General features: G+C 38.3%; 1 protein-coding gene across 1 annotated transcript in view; it reads right to left on the reverse strand.

Annotated features, from left to right (window-relative positions):
• Window positions 1-19736, reverse strand: part of LOC140143625 (diacylglycerol kinase beta-like) — a 48247-nt gene that overhangs the window by 18690 nt on the left and 9821 nt on the right. Inside the window, exons 8-13 of the mRNA XM_072165441.1 lie at window positions 14963-15064; window positions 14274-14453; window positions 12355-12470; window positions 10718-10832; window positions 9407-9498; window positions 3243-3359 (exon numbers count right to left, since the gene is read on the reverse strand). Coding sequence (XP_072021542.1) covers window positions 3243-3359; window positions 9407-9498; window positions 10718-10832; window positions 12355-12470; window positions 14274-14453; window positions 14963-15064 — 722 coding nt within the window. The remainder of the gene's footprint in view (window positions 1-3242; window positions 3360-9406; window positions 9499-10717; window positions 10833-12354; window positions 12471-14273; window positions 14454-14962; window positions 15065-19736) is intronic.

The raw sequence follows: 19736 nt of genomic DNA on the forward strand, positions 1-19736 counted from the left end.
TTATGAATGATCTTTCATTCCTAGAGAGTGATTCGACCACTAGATTCAACCGCTCGCCCAGCACTCATGCTAGCGAGCGATTGACCACTCGCCTTTAAAATATAGACGGCAAGGCCTGCTTATATCGATTGGTCTGATAAGCTAATCAGTACACAGGTTTATAAATACTTCAGTTTTAAGTCTTAACAACATGTTGCAAGCTTTGTAATATGGCGCATAACTTCATTGTGCTGTTAATACAAGTTAAGACCAAACATAATTGGAAAAGAACTTCTCTTTTTTGTCACTCACTCACTCCCTCATCAGGCTGTTTCACCCACTGCTGTGTGAAGCCCTCCTCCAGCATTTTCCATCTACTTCTGTTCCTAGGCGCTGATGCCCAAGCTGTTGTACTCATAAAGGTGGTGATGTCATCTCTCCAACATCTTTTTTGTCTTCCTCTTCTCTTTCCAGTCCTTGGCTGCCATTCTGTCATCCTCAGTTCTTGATAAGTGACCTGCCCATCTCCATTTTATTTCTTTAATCTTCTGCAAGATATCTTTGACTTAATTGGGTTACTTTTCTGATTTCTGTATGTCTGACACTATCACGCAATGAGAGGTGGAGCATTTTCCTTTCCATAGCTCTCTGTACTGTTACCAATTTTTGTTCTATTTCTTTTGTTGTTGACCAAGTCTCTGAACCACAGGTCATAGTTGTTAGCACACACTGGTCATAAACGTTTCGCCTCAGTGACAGTTGCATGTTTTTATCTGTCAGTTATTTATGCATACGAAAGCATCTCCATCCTGCCTTTACACAGATAATCTGAAGGATCTCTTCAGCTGTGTTCGTATCCATTTTCAAGGTCTGTCCTAGGTACTTATAGTTGTCAACTTTCTTGATCTGGTGATCGGCTATTGCAATAATTTCTTTAATTAATTTCTTCAATTAATTGTCTCAAAGTTTGTCATAAACTGTGTTTTTCCTTTGTGCATCCTTTATTTGCACAAGCTGTTCAGTTGATCTTCCATATCCTTCATAGATGTTGTTGTTAGGGCAACGTCATCTGCAAATCTGTTAACATCTCCTGTTAATGTTCATTCCTTTTCTCTCTATGTTGGACTTTTTGAAAACCTCTTCCAGTGCTGCTGTGAAAATCTTTGGTGATAATGTATCTCCCTGTCTCATCCTCTCTCTATATACACCACATTATCAATGTGTATTTCGGAAATGGCATTTGTGTATATATCTTCTAGGATGCAGATGTAACTTTCATTTATTCCGATCTTTTGCATGATTGTAATGCCCAGTGGTGTACTAAAATTTCATGTGAAAGACTAAGCCTGAAGTGCTTTAATTACAGTAAAATTTAAAGTTTTATATTAAAACCCGAGTTCACCTGGCTAGCCCGTCCTGTGAATGTCAGCTCATGTGTAAACAAGTATCACTGAATCAGTGACGTATGATTTGTATGCATATCGCTGTTCGTAGTACGAAGACGTCTTTCTTCTTGTTTGTAAATTCCAGCTGCGGGATGCTTTGTGCAATACATGTAATATAATCGACAAGCTAACACACGCATTGTAGCCACTGGAATGAAATCGCAATTTTCTTCTTTTTACCTCATTTGTTTGGTTCGAAATCAAAAGGAGGCAATGTGATCAGTGAAAACTAACATTTAAAAAGAAATCTATTCTTTATGCCATAGCGATCAACAAGAAATGCCAATGCCATTTGAATTTAACGTCAATGTGTACGGCATGAAAACGTTCTGAGTTGCTTGGTTTACTTCATACACCACTTAAAAAGATCTACTTACAATAAAACATCACTTCAGGTGGTATGTTAAATCAGTTTAAGTGGTAAATGTGTTCGTCATTTATATGGAAATATGCACAACATCCACATCAAATTTCTGTTTTTTTACACAATTATATTGTACTTTATTAAACCAACATATCCTGCAAAAATCAAGACCCTAGGTGCTGTAGTTTTGTCAAAATCTAAGATTTTGAATAAAACATAGGGACCGTCATTTTATTATTATGATGGAAATATTAGTCGAGCGCATACGCGATGTTCATACACAGTACATACATGGAGTGTGGGATGGTGATCTACACAACAAAGGATCATACCATAACATGACCAAAGGAGTGATACATATATTGGCGACATCGGCACTGGTATTAAATTCCAATTTTCTTTGCTTTCAATTAGTTGTTCGGCTCAAAATTAAAGCCTTAAGGTTAGCAACTATTATAGACTGTTGCGATTTGGTAGTTCACAGCATCTTGCGAATGGTAGTGAGCTTTGGCAAAAATTGCATTGATCATTTCATAGCGAGTGTGTAGAAGAATCCAAATATCACAGATATACTTTTGTCGGTCCTGTGGTTCTTGAGTTATGTTGTAAAGAGGGCTGAAACAACAACACTTTTGTAAAACGTGCATAACTCATTAACAACAATAAATCAAGCAAGTTTTCAAAGTATATAATTTGTAGAATGAACTTTTGCAAAACACGAAAGTGTTATTTTTCAATAATATATTAATTTAGATAATGAAAATCGATTTTATTGGCTGCTTCGACCAACAATACCTCGTCTACCCTTAATGTACGATTTCCATCAAATTTTGATTTTGTTATTCTTTATTCAAAATGTTGAAATAATATTAGTAATAACTGATGGGAAGAGTTGCTGTTCATTTTAGGTTGAAATAACAAGGTAAAGTGAAAGAAACCGCACTGGTTATTTTGGCCATTTAACACACGGTTCTATGGGAGGACATATTATCATAATTTTTATATTATGATATATGTCGAACTTTGCTCTGTTGACCTACAAAGACAACAAATTTGGCTGATTCCATTTAGGTGTAAGTTGGGACATGTGTAAACATTACAAATATGGAAAAAAAATCAGGTTTGAAAAAAATTACCCAATTTCATATTATAAGATCGTACATTATGGCTTTAACAGGGGATACTACTGAGAGTAAAACCTAACATTTTATGGCAAAGAAATACTAATCTATTTTGTATGAAAATTTTATAATATGGCTTTAAACACTTACAGCATAATTATATGCCAGGTAATGCACACAAATCCAACATTAAATTTGTCAAGCACCTTCCATGTGGTGGACATCTCAAAGTGCTGCTTCTAGTGGATATCAGAATCAACTATACAACTTCCTCTATCATAGGGCAATTATACAGATCTGTTCAAACATCCCATACACTCCTGCAATACTTACTGTTAGCTTACACCATCTACAGTGTAGCCCGGTAATTCCGTTGTAACTACTGATAGACTTTCTGCAGCGGTCACATTTGCCAGGGCAGTTGCCTTCTACCCAATGGTGGTTCATGACCTAAAACAATGAACAAAGACAGCTGAATATCAAACCAAAAATTCTGTAATACAATGCATATAAACCAACAAAGGTCACGTCTACTCACTGATTGGTTCTATATAAATAATAAACTGTGCTATTCTTTCATTCACCTCAAGTTCTGTAGTGACGTAGGTGCATATTTTGCTGGCCACAGTATCGCAACATGTTAAGTTAAATGCGCATAGTGTACATGCAAGTGTACCAAGGTGGTTTGTTGGCACCCTTGTGTGGCGTAACCACAAAAACGCATTGATGTTATTACCAAACTTGGGCTACATGTATGTGTACTTATGTACTACTCATACAGCATTCAGTACTTGGTTTTACAACTATGAAGATTCCTATTTGTTGTAAAAAAAAAAAGTGCAGTGATTTATAGTGCGCTACACACAGGCACAATGCCTAGACGTTAATCCACAAGCCTCAGCACACTTTACAGGTTGTCGCTGACCACTACGGCCCACATCAATCCATAAACCATTTAACAACAAATCAGGGACTTTGCTGCTACAAGAGTGCACACCCTAGACATTCCACAATTAACCATAGCAACCAGGATCAGCTCCCCAAGTTTCATACGGGTTACAACGAGACAAAATTAGCAGCAAGTTCCTCGTCCATAGGGAATTTCAAGCTAACTCAATATTTTCCACGAGAGCATATTGGCACTGCCAGGGTTTGAACCTGCAACCTCTCGCACAATAGTCGAACGCCTTAACGATTGAGCTAACTTGACTGACTTGTAAGCTCGTAGCTGACAGGTTCCCATCAATAACTACTTCATTATGAATTTCAAACAGTAACAGCCACAGATTTAATGTACACTATATGTCAACTCAACAATGTATTTAGGGATTGAATCATGTTTCACCATTGTTCATCACCGATTAACAACGATGCGTCTGTATCGGCTGCGTGGTTTACTTCGCGAGGGTAGCTTTAGCTGCCCGAGCGAAGTACACCACGCAGACGCACCGGACGCGAGTTGTTAATCGGTGAATGACGGTGAAACATGATTGAATCCCTTTCAACAACGAAAAGAAGCTAAAGATCGTATAATTCACAATTATTTTACAAGGAATGTCAGTTAATAATTGCCACTCAGCCTTACAAAAACTTCAATGATTTCTCTGTTGATATCAGCAATAAAACTACAGAATAAAACGGCAATGTTTAGCCGCTACCTGAAATATACTGAATTCAGCTTGTAAGCTTGCATACGTACAAAGGTTCCAGGCATGACGAATTTTACGCGCTCTCGCGTAACGCGTAGTCTCGCGCGCGTTCGCGTATATGCTACAATAAAAGTGTGGATTCATCACGTATTAACAACGGTTGGCTCCTGTACAAAGGTATAGGAAGAGTTGTTGAATTGCATATTGCTTACTTTTGGTCCAATTGATTAATTAACCAATGAAACCTTGATCAATCATCAATCAATCAGTTTAAGTTACATGCATGTTTTGAGCTGTCTTTCTATTCATTTGGCATAAACCTACAGGTTGTATACAATTTAGAAAATAGTATGAATATGTCACTTATTGATTGTACTGTGTTAAGCAGACTTTATGTCTTAATGTAGCAAAAGTGACTGAATTGAATCATGAACCATCTGGACGGAGATCTTAAGTTTGGTCATTTTAAACAATGGGGCATTTGAAGTGGTGTTTAAAGGAGTATTTTGTGATCTAGCATCCTCTTTTTATGACATTTTTCAATAGATATCCATGAAAAAAGCTTATTCCCGAAATTTCAGATTCCAATTTTGCGTTCGCAAGTTATGCATGATTATGTGTATTACACTGCTCCATATACCATTTAATTGTTGAAATTTCGTTCTGGTGTACCAGAACGTAATTCAAATTTAGCAATATTTTTGCTAAACCAATTAATCTGCAAGAAATTTTTTGTACATAAACATTATGTAGCCAGCGGTTTCCAGTGGTATAAAAATCTCAACTTTTTAAAGAAAAATGGGGGGATTAGGCCATGGATCACGAAATGCCCTTTTAATTTATAAATTTGAAATAAATATCATATCATTTATTTACTAATATCAAAAATGTTAAAGAAAAACATAAAAAACCTATGTTTTTGTTCTGAGATCCTTGACGATAAGCATGCAAGTTCATTTTACGCAGTACAAACTTGATATGTGCGTACATAGTAAAAACTGGCCCAACTCGGGCAATTAATTAAAATCAGGCATAGCCTTTGAACCTGAACTAGGAAGGAAACAAATTTGATGTCTGATGTGCTCTCATGTCTCGCAAAAAATACTGTCCAAACGCTCATACCGAAGCCCTTAAGCTATCATATCAGTACTGAAATCACCAAAGGTCTTGCACAATTGGTTCTAAAGTTATGAAGTTTTGTGGTGACTGTTTTCTTATGTATCTAATTGTTTGTTAATCCCATATTTTTGCATTTATCTCCATTTTGTTTAAAAAGAACAAAAAGGATTTCACAAAACAAAATATAAAATAAAGCCCATTGACATGTTAACCACTAATGCGCATTGCGTTGAATGATCTTTCTTTCAAATTTGGAATGAAGTGAATTGACGCATGCATTATGTAATCGCTCATTTCTTTGAAATCAGTCAACCGATTCAGATAAAATTAGCATATAGACCACTTGACATCATTGTTTATCAACAAAGGCGAGGGACTTGTCTATCGATATGCAGTACGACGGCAACTTCGTGACCTCTTTTGTTCGACAGAAAATTTATACGGGTTGGTGAAATTTTAGCCGGCAAACACGTTTTATCAAAATAGCTCCAGAAATGGAAGACACGGGTCGTATATTGCTCCATTTATGTACCCTGACCACAGATAAGATATCAAACATTTGTGTAAAGCAACAAATAACTTTTAAATGGAAAATTAAGAAGCTTGAACCATGTCCAAAGTAGCTCGGAAAATGAGAAAAATTGCATGTCACAAACACAAAAATGTTCATATCATCAAGCAAGAAAAAGCGCCTGAATCAAAAATGGGTGTCATGTTATAGAATAACTAAAGTTAGCTTGCCTGAAAATTTCATGAATTTTGGTTGGGGTATATTCTTAGTCGTATATTGAACATGTTGAAATGTTCATATAGGGTATAATCTTCTTCCACGGTAAACCAAACAGCTTCCGTGGTAAACCTTATAGCGCCATCACTTGATGAAAGTACGTTATTAGTAGGCGTGAGTTAAAAGCTATCTGGGCTAGAACTATTGCGACTGTAGGGGTGAGCTTGCCTACAGGTAAAAAAAAAATACTCTTGGCGGTTATATTACACGCCTAGTTTAGGGCAACGGGTGGAAAGGAGGGTAGGCCTACTTGGGTGTGTGACAGATTCGGGTGCATTTTGGTTTATTGATGGCCCTCAATTTCATGAAAATTTGGTTTAAGAAAGATTGTTTTTATTTATTTATTTTTAATTAATTTGTTTCCCAAATTTTTATCGGAAAGTGTGCCATTTTTTTATTGTTACCATGGCGTGCGATAATAAATAGGCCTATTATTATATGATTTTATTATTTTGTTATTAATTGAAAATCTAAAATAGTATAAAATCGTATATGATGCCTTAAATTAAAGTTTAAAACGTTCTTCCAATATTAATAACTATTATTAAATAATTCCTAACATCTCGTACAACACACCCCCCTCCCCAACACACACACCCCTACACCATCAACCACATGCGAAGTCTTGGCGAAAGTCTACCCTACACATCGTGCACGCGCGAGTGTACCATCCAGCATTGTCCCGCTAAAATACACTACCCTATTACGAGCAATGGAATAGCCCGTCAATCATGCACAGTGGTTGCTCCTGGAAGGAGGATTATACCTGATGTGACGCGGTTGCTCATGGAAGACAAGAAGGATTATACCCCTTTTCGAAATGTTTATCTTTGACTACTGTCACGCGATATATTGTACGGCCGATGTTTTTCCTGCAAAGATACTTTCATTGTCAATTGTCCATTGTTGGTTATTTACCTTGAAAATAATACTCCCAACGTTCAAACAATTTTAAAGGCAGCATAAAGGTTTGTGTTACATTATTTGGACGGTGTTAATTCATTCCAGAAATAGAATACACGAGTGAGCCATGAGTGGGAATAACATTGCTATTATTACTGTATCTATCAAATCACTGGTATGGCTTAGTGGTAAATATTTGGAAGTTTGATCTTGGTTCGAACCCCGCTAGCACCTCTCTTTGATTTTTGATTTTATTTTAACTCATTTTTTTAAATCCTAGTTTTCATATTTTTATTAAAGCCATAATATACGATTTCGGTGAAGTTTTGTTATTCCAAAAATTATAACAATATTTATAATATTAAATAATAACTGTCAGGAAGGTTTTCACATTACATTTGAAGCAGAAGTAGCGAGATAAAATGAAAGAAAACACCTAATATCTTGACCGCTTAACTGTGGTGTTCTATGGGGGTTAGTCTTAATAAGACATCAAAGTTAGTTGCTCTATCTAGAAAACGAACTTGGCTGATTCCAATTAGGTGTAATCCGACAATTGGACATTGTGTAAAAATTACAAATATGCCAAAATATTAGGTTTGAAATTCGTGCATCTTGTGATTTAATATGTATGCATAAAAGCTCATAAAATATATTGTCGATAGGGGAGGGGTCTAGTCCAATTAAAAAATCGTGAAAATCTGTGTTGACGTTCCTTTATTTGATACGCCTATATATAATCTTGAACTTTTAAAAATTACTTTTAAAAAAAGATATCAAATCGAATGTAGGATTAGGCCTAAATATGAAATAATTAGCAACAAGAAATAAATCATGAAAAAAGTGGGCCTTCAAGCTGACATTCATTAGGCCTATATTATTAAAGACAAAAGGGAGAGGAAAAAGAAAGAAAAACGGACTGAAAAATTCTAAGAATAACATGGGAATCGAACTCTCAACCTTTCGCACTACAGACCTTCACTCTGTCCACTAAGCCATCGCATCTTGTTCTTGCAAAGAGTATTATTTTGCTATCTTATTTCTCGTTAACATGCATGTTCAAGTATCTCACTCAACAACAATCTTTTCAAAACTGCTTGTACTTCAGTTAAATGAGATGATACTACCTCCTTTGATGACTACAATATTTTGTTACACAATAGAGTATTTTGCATTAATAAAATATATAACAATAGACGTTTTATGTATTATAGACAGCGCTGGCTGGGATCCATTTCGTGAAGCATCGTGACACTTGCAACGTGCGCTTACGACACGAGGACTCAAAGAATGCAATTTTTCAACCTACGACTAGGTTGGTCCACCGCTCATTTTCGCTGAAAATTTAATATAAGCTCTGGTTAATTAATGTTTATCATAACAGAAAAGCATTAGACCGGCGTTTCCTCAAAGCTGTAGATATAACCATTTTAGTGATCGTAACATGCATTTTCTCTCATTTTTTAGGCTACTTGGCAAGCACCAAAAGCATTAATTTTTTCCACAATAATTCAACTTTTACACGTTATTCTTTGCCTTATACTCATGTTTCATATCTTATCTATGGGCTCAATATGGAAATGAAGGGAGAAACGACTCATGTATTCCATTTTTTTGATGTTTTCTGAAAAACCGTATTTGTCACCTGATTTTCAACATTGCGATACGTAACAGCAGAGGTCACGCCGGTAAAAATTACCGGAAGTGAGCTAAGTTGCTGTCGTACTGATGCTTGAACAAACCGCTACACTGTTCAATGGCTTTCTTGTACTATATGAAATGTGGTAAACAATTTAAAATACACGTGCCCTGAGCAAACTACGATGCGTATGCACACTGCAGGGCAATGAACAATGGAAATTGCCATAATTCGAGCGCATACTGCCGGGCAATGACGTCACATGTCAAGTGGTCTATAAGATGCAAAATAAGATCTCAACTTATACCCAAATTCAATGACTCTGTAATTTTTTCTGGGACACCCTGTACATCTTATGCAGCCAAAACAGCTTACATGTATATGACAGTTATCTACTTACATTGGCTGCTGTCTGTTTTGACTTGACATAGGTACTAATACAGCTGGCCGGTGCTCTATGTACACATCTTTCATGAACCGTATATTTACAAACTGTAGAATGGGGAAAAACAGAAAACAGATCAAGTCAAGTAAAATGTTAATAACGATATACTGTGTACCACTCCCTATTAAGAAATTGGATGGAGAGATATTGTTACAGTGAATATACAGGCCGTATCAAAATGTTTGGTTAGTACCCATAAGTTTCCTGTGATTATAGACAATTCTGATGCCACATCAAAATGCAACATAAGAGCCATATCATCTGCTGAAAGGTGTTATAAAAATGCTATAAAAAACTATTAATTCTGGTCAAAGATCAATTTTGCACTTGATGGGTACCAATCATTTTAATTCATTCATTCATTCATTCTATCTTTATTCTGGTAAGCTCTTTCAATACATAAGTACTGATCTCCCAATAGTTCCAGATCAGACAATAATTACAAAACAAAAATGCAAAGAATACTATAATACAAAAATGAGGATATAAAAATAATACAGCAATAGCCAAAAATGCAATTTACCTAGCGAGATACAAGAGCATTTGCCCAACAACAAGTTTCATTGAGGTGAAAAACAGCAGGACAAATTAGGGCTATTGCATCTCTGTATGAGTGCAAAATATTTTCTTAAATTAAACTATACATACATTATACAGGCATGAAAATAAGATTAAAATAAGATATATCAATACCATTAGAATAAATTGATACAACCTGTAAAGTATATATCACATATATGTAATCGTCCGAAGTACATCTCTTGCTTCATTTTCATTCAACTTCTGATCAGAAAACTCATGTCTAAAAATGCTGTGGTAAATTTGCCATATTGGGTTTATCACCCACGGAGAACAAAATAGTGCACCTAAATGTATGTTAGTTATTGGAAGGTTTATGATTGCTTAATTGGTTTTGAACTATAATGTGTGTATGCACTGTGGATCATCTTTTTTTTCTCATTTTTGTTTCTCTTTTTTTCCCATTGCCACTCTTTTGGGATGGCCATGAGAAGCCACTATAGTCTTTCTTGTTTGAAAGCTTTTAAAGTTGAAAGTTATGCTAATCTAATCCTGCAGGGCATGGGCAATTTATCCGTATGCTGGCAATGCAACTACCTGAACACACTAATTCAAATCTGCCACTGTGAAATCCAACATGGCGTTGTTCTCAACTTGAGATGAGACACGCTATTACTTGTCATCTTTCCGATACAGTTGTCGGAATTGTTACAAATTGACATTATTATGACTAATAAATGTACTTACATGTGCATTGAAGTTTGCCAAAGCCTACTAGTATATTGAGGCATAAATTACAGAATGCAGGTTTGCCGTCGAACTGCTTCAATCTCCAGATATGGTGACCATCATCGTTTATATTCTGTGTTGAAAAGAACAAAGAAAAAAATACAAACATGAATAGGACCTGAGAGTACTAAATTAAGAGAGGCGCTATACTTTGATCGCAAAAGGACAGTGTGAGCTCGGTACCTGTGTAAGAGTTTGTTCGACATGCCGAAAGGTGATTGTGAATATGTAATGATATGAATGATATGAATGTGACGTAGCTATGAAAAGGCGGTGTTATTGGATGTACGTGGTTCATTGGGCGGAGCTATTATGCCCATATTAGGTTGTTGTTATGCAGACGTACAAAAAGATGACTGTTAGATCTATTACAGGATGGCAGCAGACAGATTGCAACTGTCCTCTGACCCTGACTGTTTGTCACGTACACAGACCGTGACCTGGGTCGACGCGTACAAAGCAGGGGATGCGATTGTGCCACAGGTCTTGTCCTCGGAATCGGTATAGGCAATTTGTACAGAGTACCGCTAACCTGATAGGACTGAACCTCTCACCCATTGCCTTCATCATACCGAACCACATACATGTAAGGCTATAAAAAATGGAGTCTCAATAAATTGCAATCATTCTAACACAAGTTGTAAATGAGTCATGTCCATAGCAGGACTACAAAAGTTATAGAAAATGTCCGAGTTGTTGTTGGGAGGAATGTAAACAATATGAAGTCATACTGAAGAGGACTGTTCACATTTATTTGCAGCCTTGCAGTGGGGCTAGTACATTAATCATACCTTATATCATATATATTAATGGGGAACAAATAAACATTATCTAATTTGTCTATAATTTACAATCTTGTGTTCTTTTCATGTTAACTATTCTTTTTTTAAACTTTTTTATACTAACCCACAATATATAATTATTTCATCTTTTTTGTGATGTTAATTTCTGGTATGTTTTTCTTCTTTAATTGCCTGATTATTCCTCACAGCAACAAAGCATGTCCAAAAAAGATGCAGAACTTTGGGGTGAAGTACATGTAAGGTTAATGCCTCATTCATTAGGTTTCACTGCCTGAACAGAATTGATCATGTCTCACCTCCTTTTCAACCAAATCAACGGCAATAACTCTTGTAGTGAGAGATCAACATTTGACCACAAATTTCCTCACGCAAAACTCACTTCCTGGGAACTAGATACCACACAAGGTCATTTTTATGTAACTCATTGACCCATTTGTGTCATATACTGCCTCTAGCTATAATGACAGCCTGGTGATCTGGTCAACTCATTGACAGTTATCACAACCTCAGGAGGGAATTCAATTTTTGATCAGGTAGTGAAACCTAATCTTCAATCCATGGCTTGACCATCTGACAAATAGAACTTTTGGAACTTTTCCAAGGTACAACCTGAATTTCAAAATTGTCTGCTCTCAATTACAAGGAGAGTCAAAATGATCTGTACATTCAACTTAACAAATATCATATAGTAAGTGGAAAGTGGGAGTCTCTGATTGTGCCTGTATTTGTGATCTAGCTACCAATGAATAGTAAGTTCTACTCTTCTGGAGTTCTCTGTAACAAGCCAAATACCTGATTTGGGCACAGGAGTGCTGCTGGTTGAGGCTCATCATATGTTGTTGGAGCTGGCAGGCACAGGAGTGCTGCTGATTGAGGCTCAGTATAGGTTGTTGTAGCTGGTGCATCATCTAAACAACAATACATTTAATATAAAAAAAATCATGAAAGTAGGCTTTGTAGGTGACAGTGATGTTCTACCAATGAACTATTCCTCAAGGACACTTTTCACAGCTATACACTAGTCCTGTCTGCTGCCTTCCATCACCCCATGTCGACTGTTGCAGCAGTATGGCACTTGCTAGTGCAGTTTAAGGTTTGTCATTCATAGGCTTAAGTATAAGCTAATTTTGTTTGTAATAATCAAAGAGAACTAGACATAGCTGTGGTCTAAGACCACCATACCGCGGAAACATGGCATGTTGCCTCAGGGGATCGACGCTAAGTCAGATACCGAATGAGCAAACTCAAAAATAGCGCAAACATCGCGAGAGTACACAAAAGAAACTTCGCGAGTAAGATAAGCGATGTCGCCAGGTCTGTACGCTGTACCAGCGTCAGCTGAATACGAGTACGCTTAGAGGGCACAGGCATGGAAAATTCCAATCTGTGTATTAATAATCTAAGAAGACCACAAACACAGCCATGTTGCATGTTGTGACCCCTTATAATGACCTTTGACCCAAAAATCTATGAAAACCCCATAGACATTGGCTATAAGGTCAATGCATGTGTGCACATGGCATCACCCTGCCATGTTATTTGTGACAGAAGGGGCATTTTGAAGGTTTTGTTTTATTTTTTTTGTTTTATGCTGGAAGTGACCCCTTTATATGAGCTTAGACGCCAAATAAAAAAATATCACATATACATTGGGTATCCGCAACTCGTGTGTGAACATACCGTTACTGTGCTATACATATGTTTTTCTTTGCTAAATAAATTTTGACACTGAAAATCACACTGAAAACCATTTTCTGCGTTACTCTAGCCATTTCCATCGTTACTCTTGGTATTTGCAGTGTGACTATTGTCTAGGGATTATTTATTATAACAACAGCATGGCCCGATACATTTCAGTGTGATTAGGACCATTCCAGTGGGATTCATGAATGGCTACTCATTTTCAGAAGTGTTGCGGTCAATTAGTCGGAAAATCTCCTCAGACGGTGCAGAACGTCATTTATTATTAAAATCATTAAAAATTTGCAATTTATTTATTTTTGACATGGAAGTCTAGAAATTAGAGGACATTTAGACTAGGAAATCGGGACTCTCCCGGGAAAATCAGGACTGTTGGCAGGTATGCTTTTGGTTCCCGGGCTTTGGCTTTATACACTGAACGACTCACAAGGAGAACACAGACCCATCTAGACAAATCCATTTAATTTTATAGTGGACCATCTCCCAAGAATACCTGCTGTTAGATGCTGCTATTGTTAACTAATACATGCTCCGAATATGTGCCTAGTTCTTGTAAAGTTTTCTATATCTTTGTATGGTGTAATCATGGTAATATTGAACATAAGAGCCAAGAACAAATCTGTGAACATGATACAAAATTATATCACAATATCATAATAAAGTAGTTGCATATATACAAAGACTGTTGAAACATATTTGAAGTATCTCAATCTGAGGTTATAGTTCTCATTGTAATTATCCTGATCCACAACATTGTTTACCACAACTGTAAAAATGTACTGACGGTAATTAACTCTAAATTGTCACCAGCAACTTTAACTTGTAACTCTAACTCTAAATACAACTCTAACTCTTAATCAAACTCAAAGTACAACTCTAACTCTAAAATGCAACTCTAAATTGTAATTCTAACCCTAAATCGAACTCTGAAATGTAACCCTAACTCCAACTTGAACTCATAAAAGTAAACACTCATTTAAAAATATTAAATACTTGCTCTTGGTGCCTACCTTCAGGATAGCCCCGGATGTCTCTTATGATGCCAGGCAAGTTTGCCGATATGGCGTTGTCAGACTGTACATCATGATAGAGTAAGCTGCAGATTAGAAGTCCTAACCAGCCGTCAGGTCTGTGCTCGTCAAATTTCAAGGGGATGATTGGTTTACTTTTGTACTTTGCATACTGGGCCTCTGTAAATAATAACAATAGGAATAAATGTTTATGTTTGGTTCTAAAGTTTAATCCTCAATCAACAATTGATTTGTTTAATGATGTTTACTTGTGTGCTCCCACACACACCCCAGATGCCTGTCGGTATCCATGGACATTGTGTATTGCCGGACAACCGAGTATGTCTAAATTGACGCCAATCCAAGGACCAAAATCTAGGATTTATAGTGCATTTTTTTATGTGCAATTGGGACCTACTGCAGATCCCTGCAAACCAAGGATGGTGCTCATTTACAGCTGGGTCCTCGGTTTGAATGCAACAAGTCTTGTTTGTGTTGTTGGTTGCAAGTAAACATGTATGCACACACCCTGACAAACAAAATACCCCAACAAACATACTGCAGGTATAAAACATGAAATTGGCTTTACTTGAAAAAAATGATGTAGTACAGAAAAAATCTACCCAATAAAAGGGTTAAAAGACCTTATGTTTAAACAAAAACCAATCACATACATGTACTAGGCATACCTTTTTTGCAGTTTTCGCTCCTTTGGTAGTCCTTCGAATAGCAGAGAAGAATGACAAAAGCGCCATCAACAGCTTCTGCCATATGATCATCCATGTTCCCCCCTGTGGAACAAAAGTAAAATTTTTTATAATAAACATATTTTAGCCCATAGTAGCTAGGGCCGTATATACGAGAAATAAATTGCCATCCTCCCTGTAGGGGAGACAAATTTAAGCGACTGCTTATAATTAGGTCTGAAGTGCAATCAGCCTAATTACAAAGCTCCCGTAGCCAAGTGGTTAAGGCACAGGTCTTGTAAGGCACAGGTCCTGTGGGTTCGATTCCCAGGCGGGATCACTTTTTCTACTTGTCTTCTTAATTATTTGCAGTGGCGAACATGGTGGAAAATTAATTACCATTGATCATGCCACTGTTTTTATACCCGCATGCGAAGCATGGACGGGTATATTTATACCCGCATGCAGCGCATGCAGGGTATCTTCCCATTCTGTGGTTTCTTCTCCATCTCCTTCTCCTTATACCCGCATGCAATAGCATGCAGGGTATCTTCCCATCCTGTGGTTTCTTCTCCTCCTCCTCCTCCTCCTCCTCCTTCTCCTTTTCCTTCCATCAAACACATCATTCTGTCAAGGCTAGCGCTAAAACTACAAGGGCCCCAGGGCCCATATGTGGTACACTTATGGGCCCTACCCGTCAGATGTGCCTTTGCCCATCTCGCCCCAGAGGTCAAAGGTCACTGGCCCCAGGGGTCGAAAGGTAAAAACACAAATCATGCCGTTTCTTATCAGATGAAGCAGCCTCAGGGCTCTGAGTTGGTACACTGATAACCCCATGGGTACTCTATACATACAAGTATACATGAGCCCCATATGTTATATATTATGGGCCCCAGGGCCCCAAATGTTAAAAATAAGGAGCAACATATTGACAAGGCTAGCTCTAAAGCTACAAGGGCACTAGGGCTCATATGTGGCACATGTATGAGCCCTAAATTGTAGATGTGCCTTTTGCCTATTTTGGCCCCAGATGTACAAGGCTAGGGGCCCCAGGAGCCCAAATGTTAAAACAAAGGGCCGGCCGTTTCTCAGCAAATAAGGTAGCTACGGGGTTCAGATTTGGTACACAGATAGGTCTTTAGTATTATATTGTCATATGTATATATAACTCCAATATGTCACATAATATGGGTCCCAGGGCCCAAATGCTAAAACATAGGGCCGGCCGTTACTCAGTAAATAAAGCAGCTACAATGCCCCGCTTGAGTGTACTGATAACACTTGAGAATTATACTTCACCATATGTAAATGAGCTCCATAAGTCAAATATTATGGGCCCCAGGGCCCCAAATGTTAAAACAAAGGGCCGGCCGTTTCTCTTCAAATAAAGCACCTTCAGGGCTCAGAGTTTGTACACAGATTGCACCTGGGAATTACATTGTTATATGTACATATGAGCCCCATATGTCACATATGGGCCCCAGGGCCCCAAACGCTAAAACATAGGGCCGGCCGTTACTCAGTAAATAAAGCAGCTACAGTACCCAGCTTGAGTCTACTGAGAGCACCAGAGAATTATACTTCAATATATGTTCATGAGCCTCATAAGTCAAATACTATGGGCCCCAGGGCCCCAAATGTTTAAACAAAGGGCCGGTTGTTTCTCATCAAATTAAGCAGCTTCAGGGCTCAGAGTTTGTACACAGATTGCACCTGAGAATTATATTGTTACTAACACCCACCCCATACACGTAGGACTAAACAGATCCACAGAGAATAGCGTAATTATAATATAGATGACATCAACGCTGAGGCTGTTCCAGTTAAATTACATACCCATTGGCTGTTCCATTTAATTTACACACTCCTCTGAAATGACCACAAAAAGGCTGTTCCGTTTAATTTACATACTCCCTCTGAAATGGCTGTTCCATTTAATTTACATACTCCCTCTGGAATAGTTTCCCCAATCATATTGCATAGCCATACTGTGAGTAAGAGAGACTGACAGCAGCAACCTATGGAGAGTAATTAGAGAGACGACTCCCCTGGGAGGGGACTTTTTACAATTTCTTTATTTTAAGTGCTACGACAGTGCAACCTACATTCAATTAAAGCTTGTGACTTGGACTTTCACTTTTTCACATTTTCTGCCCAATTGGGCGACTTTTTACAATTTGTTTATTTTAAGTTCTCAGCAAATAAGGACTGTAAGTTTGGGTACACCGATAACATGCGGGTATAGCCGTATTTGTGTACAAATATATAGCCTTCTAGTTCTCCTTCTCCTCCTATCAAACACATCATTCTGTCAAGGCTAGCGCTAAAACTACAAGGGCCCCAGGGCCCATATGTGGTATACTTATGGGCCCTACCCCGTAGCTGTGCCTTTTGCCCATCCCGCCCCCAGAGGGCAAAGGTCCCGGGCCCCAGGGGCCCAAATGTAAAAACACAAACCATGCCGTTTCTCATCAGATGGAGCAACCTCAGGGCCATGAGTTGGTACACTGATAGCCCCAGGGGTACTATATAAATACAAGTATACATGAGCCCCATATGTTATATATTATGGGCCCCAAAAAATATGGGCCAACAGATTGACAAGCCTAGCTCTAAAGCTACAAGGGCACTAGGGCTCATATGTTGCACATGTATAAGCCCTAAATTGTAGATGTGCCTTTTGCCCATTTTGGCCCCAGATGTACAAGGCTAGAGGCCCCAGGGGCCCAAAGGTTAAAACAAAGGGCCGGCCGTTTCTCAGCAAATAAAGTAGCTACAGGGCTCAGATTTGGTACACAGATAGGTCTTCAGTATTATATTTTCATATGTATATATGAACCCCATATGTCACATAATATGGGCCCTGGGCCCCAAACGCTAAAACATAGGGCCGGCCGTTACTCTGTAAATAAAGCAGCTTTAGGTCTCAGAGTTAGTACACATATTGCATCTTAAAATCACATTGTTATATGTACATGTGAGCCCCATATATCACATTATATGGGCCCCAGGGCCCCAAATCGCTAAAACATAGGGCCGGCCGTTACTCAGTAAATAAAGCAGCTACAGTGCCCAGCTTGAGTCTACTGATAGCACTAGAGAATTAAACTTCAACATAAATGTCCATGGACCTCATAAGTCAAATATTATGGGCCCCAGGGCCCCAAATGTTAAAACAAAGGGCCGGCAGTTTCTCATCAAATAAAGCAGCTTCCGGGCTCAGAATTTGTACACAGTAGCACCTGAGAATTATATTGTTACTAACACCCCAATACCCTCTCCCCCACACACGTAGGGACTAAACAGACATATCCGTATTATAATTATTAATATAATAATTGGAAATACCAGCGTGAAGCCTTAAGGCTGTTCCACTTAAATTACATACCCATTGGCTGTTCCATTTAATTTACATACTCCCTCTGAAATGGTCCCAAAATAGGCTGTTCTGTTTAATTTACATACTCCCTCTGAAATGGCTGTTCCATTTAATTTACATACTCCCTCTGGAATAGTTTTCCCCTAATCATATTGTATAGCCTCACTGTGAATAAGAGAGACTGACAACGGCAATCTATGGAGAGACAACTCCCATGGGAGGGGACTTTTTACAAGTTCTTTATTTGCACGAGAGTGCAGCAAATAAGGACTGTAAGTTTGGGTACACCGATAACATGCGGGTATAGCCGTATTTGTGTACAAATATATAGCCTTCTAGTCTTATTCTGTGGTTTCTTCTCCTCCTCCTTCTCCATCAAACACATCATTCTGTCAAGGCTAGCGCTAAAACTACAAAGGCCCTTGGGCCCATATTTGGTACACTTATGGGCCCTACACCGTAGAAGTGCCTTTTACCCATCTTGGCCCCAGAGGTCAAAGGTCACGGGCCCCAGGGGCCCAAATGTGAAAATACAAAGCACGCCATTTCTCATCAAATGAAGGAGCCTCAGAGCCCTGAGTTGGTACACTGATAGCCATAGGGGTACTCTATATTTACAAATATACAAGAGCCCCATATGTTATATATTATGGGCCCCAGGGGCCCAAATGTTAAAATATGGTGCAACAGATTGACAAGCCTAGTTCTAAAAGTACAAGATCACTAGGGCTCATATGTGGCATATGTATGGGCCCTAAGTTGTAGATGTGCCTTTTGCCCATTGTGGCCCCAGATGTACAAGGCTAGGGGCCCCAGGAGCCCAAATGTTAAAACAAAGGGCCGGCCATTTCTCAGCAAATAAAGTAGCTACAGGGTTCAGATTTGGTACACAGATATGTCTTTAGTATTATATTGTCATAGGTATAACCCCATATGACACATAATATGGGCCCCAGGGCCCCAAACGCTAAAATATAGGGCCGGCCGTTACTCAGTAAATAAAGCAGCTACAATGCCCAGCTTGAGTCTACTGATAGCACTTGAGAATCATACTTCAACATATGTACATGAGCTCCATAAGTCATATATATTGGGCCCAGGGCCCCAAATGTTAAAACAAAGGGCCGGCCGGCTTTATGGCTCAGAGTTTGTACACAGATTGCACCTGAGAATTACATTGTTATATGTACATATGAGCCCCATATATCACATAATATTGGCCCCAGGGCCCCAAACGCTAAAAGTAAATACTCAGTAAATAGAGTAGCTACAGTGGCCAGCTTGAGTCTACTGATAGCACTAGAGAATTATACTTCAACATAATTATGTACATGGGCCTCATATAAGTCATATGTCAAATATTATGGGCCCAAGGGCCCCAAATTTTAAAACAAAGGG

This window comes from Amphiura filiformis, unplaced genomic scaffold, assembly GCF_039555335.1.
Source record: "Amphiura filiformis unplaced genomic scaffold, Afil_fr2py scaffold_24, whole genome shotgun sequence".
Lineage (NCBI taxonomy): Eukaryota > Metazoa > Echinodermata > Ophiuroidea > Amphilepidida > Amphiuridae > Amphiura > Amphiura filiformis.